At 39.8% G+C, this 22,625-nt stretch overlaps 1 protein-coding gene across 6 annotated transcripts; it reads left to right on the forward strand.

Moving 5' to 3' along the window:
- Nucleotides 1-109: 109 nt before the first annotated feature.
- arhgef19 (Rho guanine nucleotide exchange factor (GEF) 19) lies at nucleotides 110-22,041 on the forward strand. Of its 6 annotated transcripts, none has more exons than XM_086070345.1 (18): nucleotides 110-319; nucleotides 619-706; nucleotides 2,198-2,331; nucleotides 10,947-11,631; nucleotides 11,702-12,175; nucleotides 12,475-12,607; nucleotides 13,890-13,975; nucleotides 14,062-14,318; nucleotides 14,975-15,135; nucleotides 15,213-15,365; nucleotides 16,806-16,935; nucleotides 17,048-17,122; nucleotides 17,197-17,286; nucleotides 18,545-18,708; nucleotides 19,681-19,839; nucleotides 19,939-20,018; nucleotides 21,033-21,137; nucleotides 21,355-22,041. In XM_086070345.1, the coding sequence occupies exons 4-18, from the start codon at nucleotides 10,968-10,970 to the stop codon at nucleotides 21,507-21,509; spliced, it is 2,886 nt and encodes a 961-aa protein (XP_085926471.1). In that variant the 5' UTR covers nucleotides 110-319; nucleotides 619-706; nucleotides 2,198-2,331; nucleotides 10,947-10,967; the 3' UTR covers nucleotides 21,510-22,041. The 6 variants fall into 6 exon arrangements, with proteins under 6 accessions (XP_085926471.1, XP_085926473.1, XP_085926469.1 ...); XM_086070347.1 differs by having other exon boundaries at nucleotides 2,201-2,331; XM_086070343.1 differs by having other exon boundaries at nucleotides 622-706.
- Nucleotides 22,042-22,625: the final 584 nt, after the last annotated feature.

Below are 22,625 nucleotides of genomic sequence, written 5' to 3' on the forward strand. Positions count from 1 at the left end.
TTTCTGACACTTTGTGCCTTAATTTACTGGGCACCTTGGCCACATGGGGGCAGTATAATACACGTGCATATACATACAGATATAAATTTTATGTTGGCGTGAAAGTGAGTTTAAATGTGTGTCTTTTTTGTCTATTTGTGCCCTGCAACTGTCTGGAAACCAGTTGAGGGCATACTGTACCGCTTGCCCAAAAGTTGGCACACCCGTAACACTTGTGGGGATAAGCGTGGATTGATGGATATACATGGAGCCATAGGGAGCGCCACAACTCCTCAGTAGCGGCATTTGTCATTCTTCGCAGATGATATAATATAAACACGTGAGTATTCTGATATTATTTGTTGCTGTACTGCTTGTGTCCAATTATTTGTTGCTTAAGGGTTAAAATAGTGCCATATAGATTCTATATAGCTAGATGCTATGGTTAGCGCATATCTGGGTTTCGCATCACGTTTTAGCATGAAGCTAAACATACAAAGTGTAGTTCTCTTTATTTAGTTATTTAGTCAACTCATATTGGCAGTAGTAATAAACAGGCTGAAACAAATTTTTGAAGAACTTTTCACTCACTGTTCTATACATTTTATGAAATGTTTCTGTTATCTTGACTTGGACCAGCAGAGGGCGTTGTCATTGATGATTACTACTAGAACTGTACTCCGAGTGGTTTCTGCTGTGCTACTGTTACATCATATCAACGGACGAGGTATTGAAATAATGTCACTCAAGTATGCTCTTTTCTGCTATGTTTTAACATGTTCATGATTTGCCTGCAGAAAATGAAAATTTAATTGCATAGTACATCTTGCCTTCAGTGAGTACATATAGAACAGAACGTTTTAATCAGTTCATACACGCAACACAAAACAAGATTTTTTTTTTTTGTGAAAAGCACCCACAAGTATGAAAAACACTGTAAGCGACCTTATATTACCCTTCAAATGTACTGTCCACAGTTGAGTTATAAACAAGAATATTACATACATGTTTGAAATTAAGAAACAAAAAAATAAATAAAAATAAAATGAACTGTGGAGGTAGATGTCTGCACATCATCTTAGTGATAGACGATTCTCCAACACATTTGAAAAGTGCTCCTGATATCACATAAGAACAGATTTATTTTTTTTGCATGTAAATGAACAATTTGTGTTGTTAATTTTAACATCAATACAGGAATACAGTGCACCAACCCACAAATAGCAAACATTTACAAACAATTGCCGCGCATAACATAAAAATACCGAACATAGATATATTTTTGGAAACCCCCCAAATTCTTGTCAAAACTAATAAACCAACAATTAGCCTTTTCTAAGAAAAGAGTGGGTCAGTTCCCCCCAAAGAAATATTGGGAACAATAAATCTGGGACTAGCTCTGCAGGTGCCAAACTGCAAGTATGCGGGGGTCCACTGTAGTATCAATTTAAAATAATAATAATTTGATTACACATTGAGTACCTTTAATTTTAAACTTTCATTGGACCTATACCAGTCCTTTTTAAATCGGGGTGAGTCCACTGGGTGCGTGTGGTGTGATGCCAGAGGGTGCGCGTACGACCCCAAGAATTTATTTTTTTGCCATACTAGCATCAAGTGCCATTACACATCCAATACAGTAGGTGGCAGTGGCGCTCTCATTGTCAAAGTGCGCAAGGATAATTAGCTTCTCTGCAGAAGTGTGCTTTCAACAATTTTATGGACAAATGACACTATTTATAGTTGCAGCGGAGAGTTCGAGGGGTGCTAAATATTTACTTCCTGTAACAAAAAAAATAATTTGAGAAACACTTAACTCATTTTAGGGGGGAAAACAGCAAATGAATACAACACGAATTACAGGACTCAAGTCAAAAGTGAACTTGAATCAACAACACAACAGCATGGCGTGAAACCTCACCCGCAGTTTGCTTTCCTCACTGTCGCTCCCTCCTCGGGCAGGTGCTCAGTTGAGAGAACATTTCAAGTTAGAGGGAGGAGGAGATTGAGAGAGAAAATAAGAGCGAGAAGCCAACAGTAGCAGAAAGTGAGAGAGAGGGAGGGACAGACAGAAGGAGGGAAGAAGGGGAAAGGAGTGAGAAGAGAGATAGACGCAGTCTGGAGAGCTGCATTGTGAGTCTCTAACCTTTTTTTTGGTTTTGTTTCTCTGAGCAAGCAAAAAGGAGTGCAAGATTTTTTTTTTCTCTCCAAATGAAAGCAGGTGTGAGGACAGAAGGCAGACAAGACAGCGATGGACAATGGAGCTCCTCAGCCTGAGCCTTCGACGGCTTGCAGCACCTTCACGCTGTTGCAGATGGCCGGCGACTGTGCTGGGCTGTTCGCAGCTTTCAGGTATTCGATATCAATACATGTACATGTAGGTGGGAAAAGCCCAGATTGGTCGCAGGTCACATATGGAGAAAGACAAGCATTTCCATACTCTCTGCCACTGAGTGTTGGAATGCAAGAATGAGAATGCTTGATAGCAAAGATTTTGGCTCATCGTTAGAGTTGCTGTTCTGGGTGTCAAGTACAATGGTGCCAGTTTGATGACACTTTTTCGCTTTGACTTACAAGTAGGGCTGCACGATGATGCTATTTTCAACCGATACTGATCAAATAATTTCAAAAGTGCAGATGTCGATAACCGATAAGTAAGCTGATAATTGTTTGCAAAATTAACTTGAACACAAATATGCTTTCGAACCGTGTACAAATACATTAAAACATTATGTAAAGCGCCATGAAGCTGCATGTTATCGTTATCTCTGCTTCTAAGACAACCAGCAACTCATTTTGAGTTTGCCAAAACAAAATAGTCACGTTTTAAAAATGCAACCAAAAACTGCGAGGGTAACATTTTGGGGGAGTGTTGTGTAATTTTCAGTAGTTAGGCGAGATGAATAAAACAATTTGTCTTTTGGGTTTGCTTATATTTGAAGCTTCAAATATGCACAAGTCTTACAGAGCAGTCTACAAGAGGTGATCTGTGAGAGTGTGCGCAGTAAATTATCATGGGAAGATTTTTATGCAGCCTGGTTAGGTTTTGGGAGGAGAAAGGGAGGGTCAGCTAGACAGGAAAGCAAGCAGTCTGTCCGGAGCAGGTCAGGTCACCTTGATATTGCGTCATTTAAAAGAAGTGAAAATCCCATTGTTAAAGAAAATAACAACTTGTTATGTTAATACATGTTAAATAGTTATTTTCCATAACAGGACAGTAAAGAAATCCCACACTGGTGACTGCCATGTCGCCATGATGCATTTTCCGTGAACATGAGGTTGCGCACGTTATGGACCAACGTGGCATGTCTATTATTATCGGCAGATTTCTTTATTATCTGTTTTATCTGTACGGCGTCAAATTGGTCGATAATTGTCGATAATTATCGGCCACCGATATTATCGTGCATCCCTACTTGCAAGCAAAAATTCGAGATAAGAGAGGTGGCACCGTCTAGCTCATCTAGGTGAGGTAGCGAACAATGCCCAGTTGTTCAAAACTCGGTTATTCTTTTAACCACAATGAACTAGATTTAACTGGCCGTTAACTTTAATAGCACGATTATTCATTATTGTTCAAAACTCAGTTAACTTTTCATTAAAGCTAACACACCGCTAACCTTTTTACTAGTCAAAAATGTCCAATATGGCAGTGTACAGGATGTGAAATAATTGTTTTGCTTTAGCAAATGTACTGTTGACCAATGAATTTTCAAAAAGCCACTTTAATTATTATGCACAGTGTAAACATTTTAGTTTGTCAGACCTGCCCCGGTAACTACATTTTTATCACATAAATATTTATAAATGTCTGCGTTGACTTAACTTGCCCCCTTTTCAGTCTAAATGAATTGAATCTGTCAGCTCGCGTTGACTTTTAGCACAGCCCTGTCGCTAAACATCAAGCTTGTGTACGAGGATCATTTGCTTCCCCGATCATTAATAATGCTAATGATAATATTGGGTGAGAAGAAGATGTCGGTTGCCGCACACCAAGGGGGTGTTGCACGGCGGGGCAGGTAAGCGCATGTCTGGGGTATGTTCATGCCGCACGGCAGCTTGTTACAAACTGTACACGATAGTCAACACACGACCTCAGCGTCTCATCTGCAGGCTTCAGGGGGAGACAGATTGGCTTGTGAAGGCACATTGGACACGTTTGGGTGCGCAGTTAACGCTGTGGACGCATTGGCTCATTTCCAGTCTGCCGTAAGAGGCTAAACGGAGGTGGCTGTCTGCCGCGCTGATGACTAAATGTTTTGTAATGTCAAGCGTGTCTGTGTCTGATCTCTGAAATAATGATTTTCATTCTAGTCCGCTTATGGCTGCAGGCGTCTCGCGTACATGCATTATTACCCTTTGCAGCGTTTCCATAGAAAAAATCTCACTACACACCACCAAAGTGTCCCAAAAAGTCATGGAAAAATAATAATCACCATAATCACCATTGATTGATATTGAAATCACAATCAACTCATTGCACCCAAAAATATATAAATACATTATATTTTAAATATTACCATAGTCCCAAAAACGTATTTAAACGTTTTTTTACTATATTTTTTTTTTATGCAGGAGCATACTTTGATGTAGCCTCTGAACTGAAGAGGGACGCTTGAAGAATGGTAGTTATTACAAAAACGGTCAGCAGGTGGCAACAGAGTATAAGAGATCAACTAGGCCATGTTGCAATAAGCTGTTTTCCCAACTGTTTTAAACGGATTTGTGAATATTGATGAAACTTAGCTATATTCTAATGCCAATTTCTGCAAAACAGAAACAGATAGAAATATACTTTTTTTCCTGATGAAAGAAGAGACTCTAATCTTTCTTTTGGAAGGTTCCATGCTTTGATAGCAATAGAACACAATATTCTGTGGGCCTTGCAAAATCTGTCAAAATCCAGTAAAACAGCAGGGAGCGAAGAGAGTTGCTTCAGTCTAAATAGCTGGGAGTGAATGAGTTAAGAAAGATGATTATTCATTGATTTCAAAACATTTTCAACTACCAAAATTCAACTGTAAATATAAGAACCCCCAAAAAAGTTAGAAACAATGCTAATATATACAAGTAAAGGTCCTGGTATGCGTGGGGTGGTGTGGTGCTGTGCAGGCATGCAATAAACACTTCCAATTAGATAAGGAGACTAGAACAAGAAAGTTGCGATTGAATTTATTAATATAACTCGTTTTTCACAGATTAAGAAGAATATATGCCTTTTAATATTGATATTGTTTTCAGTATGTCTTCATCCAGTGTTTGCATGTGAATATTTGTTATTCGAAGGAATATCACTCCCGTAACACGATGCTAGTTTTCTATTAGCCTCTCAATGGACTTTTACATTGACAGCTAGCATTAGCACTGGATTTTAAATATGCTATACCGTATGTGTAATTTTGTTTGTTGTGTGTTCCATTTAACTGTAAACGCCAACTTGCTTGCCATTAACTCATTCACTCCCAGCCATTTTCACTGAAGCAACCCCCTTCGCTCCCGGCTCTTTTACTGGATTTTAACTGATTTTGCAAGGCCCACAGAATATTGTGTTCTATTGCTATAAAAACATGGAACCTACCAAAACAAAGATTAGAGTCTCTTCTTTCATCAGGAAAAAAAAGTATATTTGTATCTGTTTGGTTTTGTAGCAATTAGCATTAGAATATAGCTAAATTTCATCAAACCTGTTGAAAACACTGACGAAAAGAGCTTGTTGCAACATGGGCCTGGCTGATCTCTTATACTCTGCTGCCACCTGCTGGCCGTTTTTGGTAATAACTAAACTACCATTGCTTTAAGCCACCTCTTCAGGTCAGAGGCTGTATCAAAGCCCTAGCATTAAAAAAAACAAAAAAAAAACATATAAATACGTTTTTAGGACCATGGCAATATTTAAAATAGAACGTCCCAATATGTGGTCGGTTTGTGGCCGTCTCTTTATTGTGTTGGCGCCACTGAAATTCAGTGGGCCAATGGCGGTATTGTGGCTAACCACGGTCGGTGCACACCGAGGCAGCCATGCCCAGGGTCCCCTAGAAGAAAAATGTCACTTCTGCTTTATGTATAGTAACTACAATAAATATTTGTACTTGATTACTTCCCACCATTGCTGACAAATTTCGAGGCAAAAGCCCCATTCCGCCTTTACTGCCTCACAACTGCCTGTTTGGAGAACACATGTTACATGTCATATACCATTACCTGGTTTCTTCTTCGTTTTGGGTCATGTGACCTAAATAGCAGTGGTCCCAGCCATCCATAATAGCAACCTGTGCACACGTGTGCCGTTGCCTTTCTTTGATTGTCTCCGGCCTCGGTTTAGCAGTCCATTTGCGAGGAATGTGGGTCCAAGTCATCTTGGGAATGTGGAAAAGTGTCTGAGAGTATCCAAGGGTGTTATCGTCTGGGGGGAGGACGAGGCCCTTGAAATTGGACATGAACTTGAAAGCTGGACTATTAAAAGGACCACCTAGTGTGCAAGACACTAACAATGTCCTTGATTGATGGCTTTGATTTATAAAAAAATAAGTCAAATCTTTTCAGCTATTAATTTCTTCTGCACGGCTCAGAACATTTGGCACACGCCGGCGTGCAAATTCAGAAGCCCGAGGCCATGGCTGCACACACCTGTTCGTTAAAAAAACAAAACAAACAGTGTTTCCTAGTTTTTGCAGCAAAATGTCCAGCCTTAGCACACACACAAAGCAGATCAGTGTATTTGTGTTTTCCAAGGCTTTACTCCATTCAATTTATTTGAAGGGACACTACTTGTTGAACGGTCAGTTTGGTCGGTATGTTCCTCGTTTGAAAGCGTAGCATGTCCCAACCTGTCAACATAATATAAGGGCGGAGTCCAAAGTGCCAGTGCTCATGTTAGAGGGAAGGGGAAACTAAAAAAAAACAACAACAAAAATGTGCACACCCCAAAAGTGAGTTCACAAGGCAAAACTAGAACTAGTAAAAACTCAAAACAAACTCACTCTGAAAACTAATTAAAGCTAACTAAATTTAAAAAACAATATAAGGGCTGAGTCTAAAAGTGCCAGTGCTAATGTTAGAGGGAAGGGGAAACTAAAAAAAACAACAAAAATATGCACACCCCTAAAGTTAAAGCTAACTACATAAAAAAATAAAAAAATAAAAAAAATGAAATGAATACTAACAATAATGAAAATTCCCAAACTATTATAACCCTGGTTTGAATGTGCGTAGCAGTTATTAGATTGTGGGCTCACATAACTTCAGTCATTTATATTTTACTTCCCTTATTATATTTCAACTAATTGATGTGAAAAGTAATGAAATGATTTATCTTGGTCTCATTTATTTTATAATACAAAAACCTGGCATTTGGAGTTTGTACACTTTTTATAGCCACTGCAAATTACACTCAAAAGTAACCCAATTATAGATTTTTTGTTTTTTATTTTTTTACCCAAGTAAAGGATTTGACCAATATTTATGCGTTGTTTTACACTAAAATACCCATTTCTTGACTCAAAGTTGGGTCAAATTTACCCAATGAGAGGATCGGTCCATTTTGTATAGTTTTGACCAAACTGTTTTTAGAGTGTAGAAGGATCAGTTGTCAGTGGAGGTGAATTCAAATGGACAAATATTGTTTATTTGTTTATGGCATTATGTTAGGGTTTTGATTTGGGATGGACGAATTCTGATTCCAGGGATCGTATCAGACCAAAACTGGCTTTATTTCAAGGTATCGGATACTTGCCAAGGCTGTCGATACCAGTCACTGTCACTGGCCTGTTAAGGCCGTTCGACTATCAGAAAGTAAATGGCTGACAGAACGTTTTTCTAAGTGAGCTGCAAAAAAGGTCCAGGCTTCTTTAGCTTTTCTTGACGTTTACTTGCGAGATGGCAACCGTTTTTTTTTCCAAGCTGTCATAAATTTTTGTTGGCATTTCGCCAGGAACCCCTCACCCCGGTACGTCCCACCAGTTACAGACAGATTGTCAGTCTGAATGCTGCTGATGTCTGAAACGGTCATGAATACATTCCTGGGGCTGCTAAAAATCTAAAGCCATATAACAGCATACTTCATATATGACTGATTCAAATGGCGAATTTCTTTGTTTTGCTTTGAAAAGAAAAAAAGTGTTGATGTCTGGTCGGTGCTGGATTTCACTTTTCTTTGATCCTTCCTCGGGTCTCCTGACAACCTCACAACTCTAGCTGGATTCTGAAGTATTCGGTTTAGGTGAACGGTATGGGATTTTTAATAGGTTTTAGGTGAATTAATGAGCACACACTCACACGCACGCACATATGCACACACACACCCACACACACACACCCACACACACACACACAAAAGATAAAAAGAAAGAAAGAAAAAATCCCACAAGACTGAATGATAATGGTGCGCGCGTGTGTGTACACACACAATGTAATTAGTGTGCCGTTGTGATCTCACACGCACACACAACGCACCCTCGCCAGCAACTCTCACCCCACTGTGACTGGCTCGAGCCACTGTGCTGTGTCCTGGCTTCTCCGTCGTCGATGACAAAGACCGCTGAAGTAGCATCTCTGAGGTTGCTACAGCTATGTGCATTTCAATTACTTTCAGGTTAAATGGTTAGATATCGCTTTAGATTTGATTGCCCGAAATAGGAAAATAAAAGTCTGCACACCCCTGTGCAAATGCCAGGTAGAAGCGTGATGGTGGCATTGGGGTCGTTTTTCTTCAGCTGGATCTGTGGCCTTTGACTAGGTGGGTGGAAACATGTATAGTTCAAATTAGTTGTTAGTGTTAGCACAAAGCGTTCAAGTTTCTGTGAGAAAGAAAGAAAATGTCAGGAAAAACTAATAAGAACATCTGAACTTAAAATAGTGGCAGGTGTGTGCTGGCTGTCATTTAAAATGTGTTTGAATGTGACTCTTTACTTAGGAACACAGCAACATCCCAGTTATAAGCGGGTGTGAACACTTGTGCAACTACAGTAATCTCAGTTGTTTATTTTTAATTCCCCTCTTTTTTTCACTTGAGTTGTACACATTGTAGGTCACGTTAATGACGGATGCTGTTTTTATATCATTAATGTTTTTTTTTTAATATCACACTGGCATTTGAACCTGGGTTCGCACTTTTTATATTCAATCTATCAGCCAGCGTTTATCCAAAATAATTTATTTTCTGGCTAGCATGGCTCATTGGTAGAGTGGTCATCTCCCATCCGTGAGGTTGTGGGTTGACTGGGTTCGATCCGCACTCCTGGTGACCATGTCGATGTGTCCATGAGCATGACACTGAACCCCAATATATAGAGCATTAGCATATCATCCACTGTTCACGACACATTGTGTATGCCCTACTTTGTTGACATTTGAGTCGGGTAGCAACGCCCTCAAAATGCAGGAAATACATCAATTACTGTACATCCCCCTGAAAGGCATAAACTCAGAATCTGACCTAGAAAGCACAGCCGTGCATTTTTTCAACTGGGGCACATAGCTTTGTAGAGGCCTTTATGTCTGACTGTGTTCAAGCTCAAGTGAAATTACATGGTAGAAAGAGCCCCAAATGGCAACCTGTTGGTGCTAAGATAGGGAAAATGACACATTTGGGGAATTGGATTTCTAATGGTGTGATTTGATACCTGAAGCTTGAGGAATGCGTAGGTGGAATCAGATCATTTGATGCCTTTTCTGGGATTTTTGAGGCGGCTTTATGACATCCATAAAAAAATACTGTATGAATTGTTTACTGGAATGTGATGTCTGCTGACCGCTCAATCGCGTTGTGACATTAGGCTCGAATTTGTGTCTCGGGTCCAGTGGCTGCCATCATATGAGCGGATCAGTGTAAGCGCTTCCCACAGACTCTCAGGTGTCAGCCAGGCTCAAACACGCATAAAGACACCCTTTGTCTGGGAACACACAACCCATTTGTGCTAACTACCTACCAACCGTGTGTGTGTGTGTTTGTGTGGTGGGTTGTGGGTGGGGTGGGGCGGGGCAGTGAGAGATAAGACGGACTGTCATGGCTGCCTTGACTAGAACAGGTGTGGCTTTCCAGCAGCTGCACATTGACAACAAAAAGAGGAAGTTGAATTCTCATTTCCTGTCTGCGTTGCTGCAGACGAACCACTGATCTGCATATATTACTGGATCGCCGATAGGCCAAGACTTTTGAAAACGCGAGGCCGCCATATTACTCCTCCCAAGAAATGTTCCTCGGCATAAGATCCTAAACATTTACATTATCGAAATTGGAGAACATTTGAGACAATACTTAGTAGAAACAGCATGATTTATGATGTTTTAAATTTGTTAAATATAAACAAGAGGACGTCAGATATTTTACAGCTAACCTTAAATACATGTATAAATTATACGCTTAATGATGTTTACAGGAAAAAACTTGTATATTTTTTATTAAAGAATTATAACTGTAACTCAACAAAATATGCTTCTGCCAAATCTAATATTGGGGTCTAAGGAGCTGAGTGATAAAAGAAAAAGGGGGTGTTCAAAGTAGCACATAGCCTACCGTCCATTTGTTAAAAAAATTGTACCCCCCCCCCCCCCCATATACTAAGAGCCTACGAACTGTATTTGTCTAATCTGCACAGTAGTCTGCTCGCGAGTTGGGAGGAGTAAGATGGCCGCCCTGTGGTTTCAAAGGCTTGCACGGGCATGTACGGGCTATCGGCTATCCAGTAATATATACAGATCAGTGAGGCAAACACATTTGAATGTTTTATGTTATTGTTGCAGAATATAAGTATATGAGTATCTGGATAGACCAAAAACTTTGGCTCTTTTTGGCAGACAACTTGTTGTCTTAGCCTTGGTTGCTCTGAGTCCTGCTGTGCCCCACTGTTGTATGGTGTGCCGCAGGATTCAACCTTGGGGCCCCTGCTGTTTTCTTTGTTTTTGCTGTCCATTGTTGGAAGTGTTTCAGAATCCTTGTCACCACTGTATTTTCCGTCTCCCTCCCTCAGATGCAGTGTGTCTGAGTAGCCATGCTTCCCGGGTATGGACTCGCTCCTTTTCCTGATTTCCAGCCCCACCATCACGCTTTGCACTGCCGAGGAGACGACCGCAGCATGTGGCTCCCTGGCCCGGGCAAGTCGACGGCTCTAATCTCAGGCCACCAAGACGACGAGCCTCTGCCACGCCCGTGTCACCACAAGCACGTGGCCGTGTGCCAGCAGGAGTCTTTGACTTTCATCGATCTTCAGCCACCAGCAAATGCTAAACTAAATGGACACGACCTTACTTGTGACCAACAATGTGCCACCTACGCACCACCCCTTGACTCGCAGAGTGAACTGATTGACTGGGCTAAAAGCTACCTCGGAACGGACAAGGAGGATGAAGCAGTAACTTCAAACTCTTGTCATACTAGTACAGGGGACATCGAATGCCCAAGTGGTCATAGGACGTTTTCACTGGAACAGACTGATGGCGGAACACAGAGTGCCACATCAGTGTATCGTCCCCAACACATACCTCAGAGCCTCCCTTTGGCCTTCCCGCTGTCCTCACGCTCCACACACAGAGACTCCTGGGACTCCCAGATACCTTGCTCTCCATCACCACCCGAGGGTCCAGAGTTTCCGAATTTGGACTCCTACCATCCGCAGAGGCGAACATCCCAAGGTTCGCTTAAGGAGAAGTCCATCCGTGAGTGTGTGCGCTTTCTTTAACTCTTCACAGATGTCTATTGTGTTACAAGTTGTGTTGTTGTCCGCAGGCCGCAAGATGCAGGTTTATTCTCCAGACAGCCTCAGTGACGACTCTCTCAGCAGCCCCGTCCTGGATGCTGACTTCCTCTTCCCTGTAACCTTCTCGTCTTTCCTGGAGGAGGACCAATCCTCACAAGACACCAACACCAGCCCTTCGTCTACAGAAGCTGCTCCAGACCCGCAGAACCTCAGTCAGGATGACATTTTCAATCAACCAGTAGCAAGGCTGCCGATGCTGGAGGACTCACTACCTGGCGTGAGAGAAGATAGTCAGGACACGTCAACGATGGCAATGGGGGGCAGCAGTGTGCCACGTAGTCGCCAAGCAGACCACGAGCGGCGACGCTTCTCGGCCTCAGAACTCATTTCCAGACTCCAGCTGTCCCAAAGGAAAAATTCCTTCACCTTGAAGCTGGGAAAGTCACTGTCAGCTCGAGTGGCCTCCAAGGACAGACAGAGTTCTGCCGGTCTCAGCCCAGATCGTGAGTAAATATAATAATTCATTGAGAGTAAGTAAATCAACCCCACTCTGCTCTTGAAGCTAAATCTGCTACCCTTTTGAGATAAAACAAAACAAAACCATGCATAGATAAAGATGTCCGGTCGACTACAGGATAATTTAAACAACACTTCCAGTGTAACAATGATTTTATAGTCGGTGTATGAATGATAAATGATCAATATTATTGGCAAAAACAGATGTTCCCTCAAATAAAAAACGTACAGTATGCCCACACGCATCTTCATACATCTGCACTACTTGCGTTTAACCCTCTTTTAGATAAGACCAGCACAAAGCAACGCAGCTCTGGAGGCTACAGTGAGAGCGCCCCCGACAGTCCTGTAGGACCTGCACCTCCACTGCCCAGCACTGACAATGGAGTTCCAATGCATTGGTGGAGCAGCAAACTTGGGTGAATATTTCCGCACGGTGGTTATTGTCAGTCATAACATGTCTACAAACGTATGAATTATGTGCAAATCTTATTGCTGCAACATATTTGAATAGAACGTCAACTTCTGCCTATTCACAGTTGGCGATTCACAAAATTTCCCATTTGTGGGTTTTCTGTGGCAGTGGATATTTTGGCTGAGTGGTCAATCGGCAGACCGAGTCATGTACTGGGCGTGGTTCCTGCCTGGCTTCACTCCCTTCTGTGTCTTTTCACAAAGTTTTCGTTTTGTTGTGTCACCAAAGATAAGATGCTATCGGCATTACCGGCCTAACACTGGCCATAATAAACATTACGCGGTTCGACACATTTTGCGTCAAGAAATTGTAGTAAAAAAAAAAAAAAAAAAAAAAGTACAAAGCGGGAATCGAATTTGTGACCTAGCACTTTATAGGCGACCGCGCTAACCACTCGACCGCGAGGTAGTACACATTCACTAGAGCTGACTTGGTACATGGCAAAATAGCGCTAAGTGGCAAGTTGCCGGTCACAGCAAAATATCCACTTTGTTTTTTTCGTGTCGCTTTTGAATCCTCTCAGCTGCCTGAGATCTCTCCGCCTCTAAAAGGCAACTTATGTTCACCCTTGTTTAAAATTTTTTTTTTGCTGTGGATATGATTTTTTCTGAATTTTTTTTTTTAACCTTGTGTACTACTGGAAGTATTCACATTTTTAACAAATATGACAAAAAGTGATTTTTATGAAAATTAAGGCGTTACAAAAACCACAATGATATGCAGAGAACAGTAGGTGACATACTAAAGGAATATTTGACTCATTTAGCCATTTTCAGCAGTAAAAAGTTCATATTTTGTCCAGAATGAATTTGATAATGACATAATGTTTTGTAATTTTACCACTTGCTGTCAACTGAAGATGACATCACCTGTGCTGAGGAAGTAGGTAACAACCAATCACGGCTCACCTGTTTTCTGTGTTTGGTCAGCAAACTGAACCATGATTGGTCGTTACCTACTTCCTCAGCACATGTCGTTTTCAGTCGACAGCAAGTGAGAAAATTAGTTTTTAAAGGTATTAATTGTACATGAAAAATAACAAAGTTATCAAAGTCATTCTGGACAAAATATTAACTTTTTACTGCTGAAAATGGCTCAACGAGTCAAGTATCACTTTTAAGAGAATAGCTAAAGAACGTTTCCACAGGGGGAAAAAAATACGAAAAGGGATGAATAAATAGGCAGTGGTTTACTAAACTGATGTTATTTATCATTGATGGCGACAGAATGCGAAAGAGGTCTGTTGAGGAAGACTTATGCACGCCGCCCGTTGTCACCTCCTCCAATCGCTTATCCAGATTCTTACCAAGTTGTAAGTTAACTTCTTCCACAACTTTTATCCTCTTCTCCATCTGTTCCAAAGCGAATACTTAAAACGTGTTTCCGTGTTCCCTGTAGCCATCCTGTATCAAGAATACAGCGATGTCGCCATTAACAGAGAGATCCAAAGGCAACAGGGCAAGGAGCCGGGCACAGAGGAGGACGGCCTCAGGGACGAGGGTTCCGATGGGACCCCGTCTCCATCCAGTCTATCTCCGTCTGGCTCCTTTTGCTCCTCGCGGGGTTCTGCTTTTGCCCTGTGGCAGGACATTCCGGATGTGCGCTCGAGTGGTCAGCTGGACAACTTCAGCAATGAGCAGAGAAAATTACAGGAGGTTGGTTTCACCTTGTATTGCACACAAAAAAAAAAAAAGTTCCATGCGATTAGGCTCCACCCTTGCGATTTCTATTAGTGGATTTTTATTTTATTTTTTTAATCAAAATGCTGGTATATTCATGTTTTTTGTGTAAAACACTTAAACAAGATTTTTTATTTTAGTTTATTTTCGTGCTGTCAAAGTTAAAGCTTTAAAGCTTTAATTCTGCAGTTACCTCTGGAGTTAAAAGCGTTAACTCAGGAGTTAAAAGCTTTAACCCAGTAGTTAAATCTTTAACTTTAACAGCAGTAGTTTATATATTTATTTATTCATTCATTCCACCCAGTGCAATTATATTGGATATTAATTACATGCGGCTATTATTCGCTATTCGCATGCACTCCTGCTCCCTATCTCCCACGAATAGTAAGGATCCTCTGTATTCTGATTAATATTGCATTTATGGAACAAGAATTAAGCAGAGGTGAGCTGCAACGCTCGCAATTTGAGCCCAAGGGCAGTTTGACGTCAATTGATCTGCTTAATTCTTATTCCACAAACACAATATTAATTAGAATATTGTTAATGAGGGGTACTACACAGAACATATTAAAAGAAATGATTTTGGAAAAAAAAAGAAAGAAAAAAAATTAAAAAACTCCTCCTCCTTTTAGGCCAAGTTTGAGCTGGTGACATCCGAGGCCTCATACATCCGAAGTTTGACCATCGCTGTGGATCACTTCATGCTGTCACAGGAGCTCTCCGAATGTCTCGGAGCACAGGACAAGCAGTGGCTCTTCTCCAAGCTGCCCGAAGTCAAAGATGTCAGCGAGAGGTGAAGTCATGACACGCTCGTCTGTCCTTGAACATGTTCGTCGGGAGGTTGTATCCAGCGCTGTTCGTCACTCGCAGGTTCCTTCAGGACTTGGAGCGCAGGTTGGAGGAAGACATACTGCGTTTTGACGTATGTGACATCGTTCTGGATCACTGCCCGGCTCTGCGCCGGGTCTACTTACCTTATGTAACCAACCAGGCTTACCAAGAGCAGACCTATCAGCGTCTCCTGTGAGTAGAGCTTTGTCTTGTTGCTGAACGCATCTCGTTCTTGCCGCCTAAAACAAATAACCGGATGAACTAAAACGTCTTTAAGTTTCAACTAAACCCAAACCCACAGAGTTGTGACCATCTCTGTCATCATGCATGCATTATCGTGTATGTGTTTAATATACTGCCACCTGGTGGCCAAGGCGCACACATCGAAAAGAAAAGAGCCGCAATCTCAATGTTCTAATCTTAAAACACAAACTTTTTTTTTTACAGTATATTTAATTATGTTATTGCTCTGTTTTTATATTGCACTATATTATAATGTGTTATTTTCCTTATTTAGAAACACGCTTTTTTCTTTTGAATCTCACGTCGCAAGTTTTTCCAAAATAACATTTTTTTTATATTGCACACACAGAACAAGAGCAAAAACTTTTGTGACTTGTTAAATACATTTTCTAGTAGACACGGGTGCTTGTGTTCTGCGTTCATATACACCTGCATGACTTAACTTGTAGTGAGCCGAAGAATTTCTCAAGTGCAAACATTTTCCCTTTGATGCGGAACATGTGATAATGCATATTGTTCTTAACTCATTCACTGCCATAAATTCATTTAAAAAAAGATTATTAAAAATTGTTTTATCGTAATTAATCGCATGACTTCACTAGTTAACTCACGATTAATCACAACTTTTATTTCTGTTCTAAATGTAAAATAAAAAATTCTAGTTTTTTATACTCCTGTTAACAAAAGTGGAAAAAATGTTGAACTAATAGAAATAGTTCAAATTAATTTTAGACTTTTATAGCAGCCAATGGCAGTGAATAAATAATAAAATATAAAAAAAAGATAATTAAAAATTTGGGGCGTCAGGCGATTTAATTTTTTTATCGTAATTAATCGCATGACTTCACCAGTTAACTAACGATTAATCACAAATTTTATATCTGTTCTAAATGCACAATAAAAAAATCTAGGTTTTCATACTCTTGTTAACAAAAGTGTTGTGTGTGTGGGGGGGGAAGCTAAACTAATAGAAATAGTTCAAATTAATTTTTGACGTTTATAGCCGTCAATGGCAGTGAATGAGTTAATAGGATCAAGTCATTTAATTTTAAATAACACTTAAATAACCTAATGGGTCATTTTTGATCCATGTGTGTATGCTTGATGTAGAAAAATAATAATAATTTGTTCAGTAAAGTATAAAAGGAAACATATCTTAATTTGTGGTAATCAAAAGTAAGATATTAAATTAAAGTCAACTTTGAGTTTTGTATTTTATTTTGTCAAAACAAAACCTCATCCAGTTAACTTAATCACTTGGCAAATGAAAGGTCATTTTTCAACCTGATGCGCATTTGTTGTGTTGCGCTTTATTTAGTGTTCATACTTTAAGATTAAACTTACATTTTGCAAGAATAATTTCAACGTTTTCCCCTCTCGCGTGGTCAGGCAAGAGAAAGCTCGCTTTCCCGCCACCTTGGCCCGTCTGGAGGAGGACAGCGTCTGCCAGAGACTGCCTCTGACCTCCTTTCTCATCCTCCCATTCCAGAGGATCACTCGGCTTAAAATGCTGGTGGAGGTACAATCAAAACACGCTACACACACTTGAAAGACAATCACTTGGGAATCTTCAGCATGAGATTTCGATGGAATATTTTTAAAAGAATGTAAAAAAAAAAAAATGCTCGCAGAACATTTTAAAGAGGACCGTGCCAGGCTCCAGAGATGAGGACACTGCTACAAAGGCTTTCAATGAGCTCAAAAAGGTACTTAGCTATCATTCTCAAAAGTAAGACTTGTGGAAAAATCCTTACTCTGGTTGCTTCCTGTCTTGTCTTAGATCATTAAAGAATGCAACTCCAGTGTGCAGTCCATGAAGAGGATGGAGGAACTCATCCACCTCAATAAGAAAATTCATTTTGAGGGCAAGGTGACACAAGTCTGATGATTGCCATCGTCTATAAAGCCTGAACCATGAAATATATGACAGAAAATTTGGATTCTTTGTAAATAGAGTATTTATTGTTCATTTTGAACAAACAAAAAATTTTGCGTGTGGAAAACAAACTTCCACATCTGAATTTTGATTTGTGTCATATTTGATACATCCGGTCACAATGCTTTAAATAAATTAATAACTGTCAAAAACAAAATAATAAACAGACATATTAAACATATTAGTATTTCCAAAAATCATAAAGAACATTTCCCACTATTAATAAGTATAGGGGTCTCACCTTTCTCAATTGGGGCGAATTTGCAAGGTCGCTGGGTGATACTGCCCTCTAATGGATTATTCTTGCAATGCATGTGTCAGATCATATACGTCAGGGTTTTAATGGGGGAAAAATATTATACTCATGAAATAGAGGGCTCAAAATGTCTTGTATTTAATATGTGTTTGGCATTATAGGGTTAATTATTTTTTTTTTCAAACCCCATAAGTGAATTCAGTGATTTGTTTCTGAATACTTTGTACCTTTTTGAAGAAAATTGTTGAAAATGTGCAAAGACTAAAAATGATGTCTTACAGAATTGTGGAGAAATAACTGTTTTTCACCATTTTAGTTTTCCTCAATTGATTGTGCTTCGCTAAAATGCTGCCTAGTGGCGCACTTGGGCGTCCAAGATGAGTTTGCCGCTCCTCGCTATAGAAAAACTTGAGCGCCTTTGTTCGCATTATTGGTTATGCGGCACAATTGCCATTTCCTTCGTTAATATTAACAGACCCATTTCTATCCCTACAGCGTACATTTAGCTAGCTAGCTATGTCTGCATCCTGAAAATGAATCTTCCCTGGATGCCACAATTTACAGAACAGTTCGGTATCATTATTTCAATTCCCAAGTGCCGAGTTGACACCTCGGACGAGCTCACATCTGGTCCGTCGGTTGAGTGGAGCCATGGTTAGTTGGTGAGCTAGCTGGGGCTGAGCAGTTTGGCGTAGCGGTGACCCAGTGAGAGATAGTCCAGCCATTTGTGGCTTTAAATAGATATTTATTTATTTATTTTATTTTACTATTTTTAGATTAGTCGAGAGTGGTTTTTGTCATAATTTTTATGTCCTTGGTGATTTTTTTTCGTAATCGTTCAAATTTGGCCAAACTCTGTTGGGTGTCAAATTTACAAGACATATTTATTTTCACTTTCTAGAGAATCTAAGTAACACACAATTTCTTTCTTTCTAGATCTTTCCTCTGATTTCTCAGTCTCGCTGGCTAGTGAAGCACGGCGAACTTCTGGAGGTGGACACGCAGACCATGAGTATTTCTGGATCCAAACTCAAGCTGCCCACCAAGCCAGTGTACTTGCACCTGTTCAACGACTGCCTCCTGCTGTCCAGGAGGAAAGAGTAGGACACCAACAGTGTCCTCCTGTCAATTTTTCCCTTAAGTTGACACTTAGGGGTGTTAGAAAAAATCGATTCGGCAATATATCGCGGTATTACAGTGCGCAATTCTCGAATCGATTCGATATGCGGCCGAATCAATTTTTAAACTTTTTTTTTTAAATGGGAATGTTCAACAAAACGTCTTACTTAGGGTTAGGATTCACACATTAAGCATGGAAGAATGTTATATTAATGCAACATTAAGCCTTAATATTTGATGTCAGTGCTGTTCAAACATGAAACAGACTGCAACCTGTTTGTTAAATGCAGTGGCTCAGTTATAAGCCTGAATTTTCAGATCAATACATTTTCATACAAATCTAACTGTACATGTACAAGTTTACTAATTAGTATTTTCTAAATTTGAGTAAAAAAAAAAATCGCAATAATCAATTTATAGATTCGTACCGGGATTAATCGGTATCGAATCGAATCGCCCCTATTGACACTTATGGAAGACCTTGGCCAGATGAGCTCAATCATCTTTTTTCAACTTTTGATACTTGAACTCTGGCAATAAAACGTAATTTAAAAAAATTGCTACAAATTCGACTTTCCGTGTGATTAACACATTTGTCTCACAGATCTGAGGGTTCGAATTTCAGCTCCTGTGTGTAGTTTGCATGTCCTCCCTGTGCATCTGTGATATTTCTCCGGGTGCTCCGGCTTCCTCTCGCATTCTAAAAACATACAAGTTCGGTTCATTTAAGATTTGAAATTGTCCAGGTGTAAATGTGAGTGTGAATGCTTGTTGGCCTGTATGTGCCCTGCAACCAATCCAGGGTAATTAAGAAATGGTCTGCAGCTCACCTGTGAGCCTAATGAGGACAAGCACAGTAGAAAATGTATCTTCCGAATGAACCGCTTTAGAGAAAGTCAACAATTCTTACCTTCTCTAAATTTGTATCCAAACTGTATGTGGTTGTGTTGCAGCACTTGGAAGTTCTTGGTGTTTGTCCACGCCAAGATAGGAGAGCTCAAAGTGAAGGATTTGAGTCAGAAGCTGCGAGGAATCTCGGGCTTCATCTTCCACCTTCAGTTGTGTGAAGGACAGCAGCTCAAACATCAGATCTTGCTCAAATCAAACACAGAGTGCGTACCGAAGACACGAGTGGACATATAAGCGCGTAACTGGACGCTTGCATCAAAACTGTGCTCTCTAAGTTGTGTTGTGCTTTTGTCTACACAAAGGAGCGGGAAGCAGCGATGGATCGCAGCCATGTTTCCATCCAACCCTCTACAAGACATCGAGCAAGCCAGCGAAAATGATGGTGAGGGAAAATAATATAATTGCAATTGTTTTCTTCACTATTGCGATTGCGATCTAATATCTTTTTTTTTTAAGGTCCGCTCCCCGTGTATTTATTGATTTCACTCCCAGCCATTTTCACAGAAGCAATCCCCTTCACTCCCGGCTGTTTTACTGGATTTTGACTAATTTTCCAAGGCCCACAGAATATTGTGTTCTATTGCTATAAAAACATGGAACCTACCAAAAGGAAGATTAAAGTCTCTTCTTTCATCAGAAAAAAAAAGAAGAAGATATTTTCTAAATGTTTCCGTTTTGCAGCAATTAGCATTAGAATATAGTTAAGTTGAATCCTTATTCACAAATCTATTTAGAATTGTGAGTAATTGAGGTTTTTTTCAACATGGCCCTGGTTCATTTCCTTTGCTCTGCTGCCGCCTGCTGGCCGTTTGTAAAATAACTACCATTTTTTTTCAACCTTCCTCTGCAGTTGAGAGGCTGCATCAAAGCCTTCTATATGCTCTAGCATAACCCCCCCCCCCCCCACACACACACACACACACAAATAAAAAAGTTATATATACGTCTTTGGGACACTCAAAGCATTTAAAATAGAACGTATTTATGCATTTTTGGGAGCAAATGGCTTAACAAACACGAGTAGTTAATTAATCTGTATTACAATAAACAATATCAAATGCATGATATGTAAATGTTTTGGTTCCGTTTTGACTTGAAGTCTTTTAAGCATTCACGATGGGAACAAAACAAAATTCCGGAGTCACAAGTCAGATCACAAGAATAATGCAAACAAAGTTGTGTCTTTATCAGTTTAACTTTAAATGATTCATGAAATAATGACCTGTCAACATGTGGACTGCACTTTTTAAACACTAAAGTTATTTACTAAATAATTATATAATACATAAATAAAAGTAGATAAATGCTGTACTTAAAATATACATGTGTACAAATAACAGCCCTACAAAATAGCTAGGGGACAGCTGTGAATTAATTCTGCCATTTTTTTTCCCAGATATATCTCAGGTCCAGTGCATTCGAAGCTATCAGGCACAAGAACATGATGAGTTAACACTGGAGAAGGCGGACATTCTTCATGCCAAGACCATCACAAGCGACGGTGAGAGAACCGTTCGAAATACTGTACCTCCCTATATTAAAAAATGTAATACTGCAGTTACCGTGTTGACACTTTCCTGTAAAAAGAGATTATGATACAAATGAATCATCTATAAAAATGGCTAATTTCTTTGGAAAGGGAGCAAAGTGAACAAAATGAAGCTGTGGCTCCGTTAATGACCTCCATCCGATGTTAATGTGGTTGATGTTTCTTCCAGGTTGGGTGGAAGGCATCCGGCTGTCCGACGGGGAACGGGGCTGGTTCCCCAAATCCTACGTGGAGGAAATCACCAGTCGCAGCGCACGTCTCCGCAACCTGCGAGAAAATATTCGCATCAAATGTGTCACACAAAAACTGCAAGGAGAAGATTAGCCAATTAAGCTGCTGGAACCTCTTGGGTGTGAATGTTCCCCTCGTTGAACGCTGTAAAGACAAATCTGAACTGAACTAATATATCAAAGCTCCTAACTATGAGCGGTACAGGAAAATGGATGTGAAAGTAAAAAATGACGCATTCATGTGACATGGACATGTTCCGAAGCTTTTCTTTCTTTTTTGCTTTGTTGTGGTCTTGTAAATAGAGAACATTTTTATTTCAAAAGCAAACTATAATACCTGGAGCTAAGAAGAACAGATTTGCAACATCTATCTTGTTGACAGCTGATTCAAATGTAATTTCATTTATTTTTAATACATTTGCATATAAGAGGAAATGGACCATCAGTGAAAGGTTAAGAAACAAATAAGCACCAATTGAACTGTTGTAAAAATAAAAATAAAACGCATTTCTCCAAATCTTTTATTTCACTTGGATTTTTTTTTCCAATCAAAAAATCCACTGGAAATGTATTAGCTATTCAATATCAACACTGCCCTTTTTCCCCAAAACTCTTACCAGTATTGAAAAGCTTAATTCACATTTCTATCACTTATTTTCTTTAATGGTTGTTTATAACTTAAATATGTATTTTTGCTTTTGCATCTGCTTTTCTCTTTATGGAAAGAATTGATGCATTTATTCTAATTTATGTGAACAGAATTTATGTTCAGAAATTACAATCACCCTCGTCTAATCACACGTATTGTATGAGATTGGATGTCTGCCCATTACTGTAACCCAAGGAAATAAATTGGAATTGTTCTAAAATAACAACAACACTGGATTGTGCCCCTGACCTACCAGTTCATTGTTTTCTCAGTCTTTTGCCAACTGACCTTCGCAAGTTTAACAGTCCCCGTGGCAGTTTTTTTTCTTCTTTTCTTTTATGGATTAGGGAGAATTCCATGACCTGGCCACAAAACTCGATCTTGGTTTTGACATTACAAACTGCATTGCCACTCACCCCGTTAGTTGCTCGACTTGTTGCAGTTGTTGTTATAAGTCACTTCCAGTTGTTCCTTTGGTCTAATGTAGCGCCTTTCGATACTCTATCAAAACTATTTATGAAATTAAGATTGCCAAAATAGTTTCAATTTTCCATGTACATT

This window comes from Leptonotus elevatus, chromosome 2 (assembly GCF_054856555.1).
Source record: "Leptonotus elevatus isolate MCC_2025b chromosome 2, RoL_Lele_1.0, whole genome shotgun sequence".
Taxonomy (NCBI): Eukaryota; Metazoa; Chordata; class Actinopteri; order Syngnathiformes; family Syngnathidae; genus Leptonotus; species Leptonotus elevatus.

Excerpts from the sequence above, each read along its gene's own strand:
- arhgef19 (XM_086070345.1), top strand. The coding sequence starts at position 10,968 with ATGCTTCCCGGGTATGGACTCGCTCCTTTTCCTGATTTCCAGCCCCAC. Across the intron at positions 17,287-18,544 it reads AAATTCATTTTGAGGGCAAG|ATCTTTCCTCTGATTTCTCA; the intron begins GTGACACAAGTC and ends CTTTCTTTCTAG. Across the intron at positions 18,709-19,680 it reads CTGCTGTCCAGGAGGAAAGA|CACTTGGAAGTTCTTGGTGT; the intron begins GTAGGACACCAA and ends GTTGTGTTGCAG.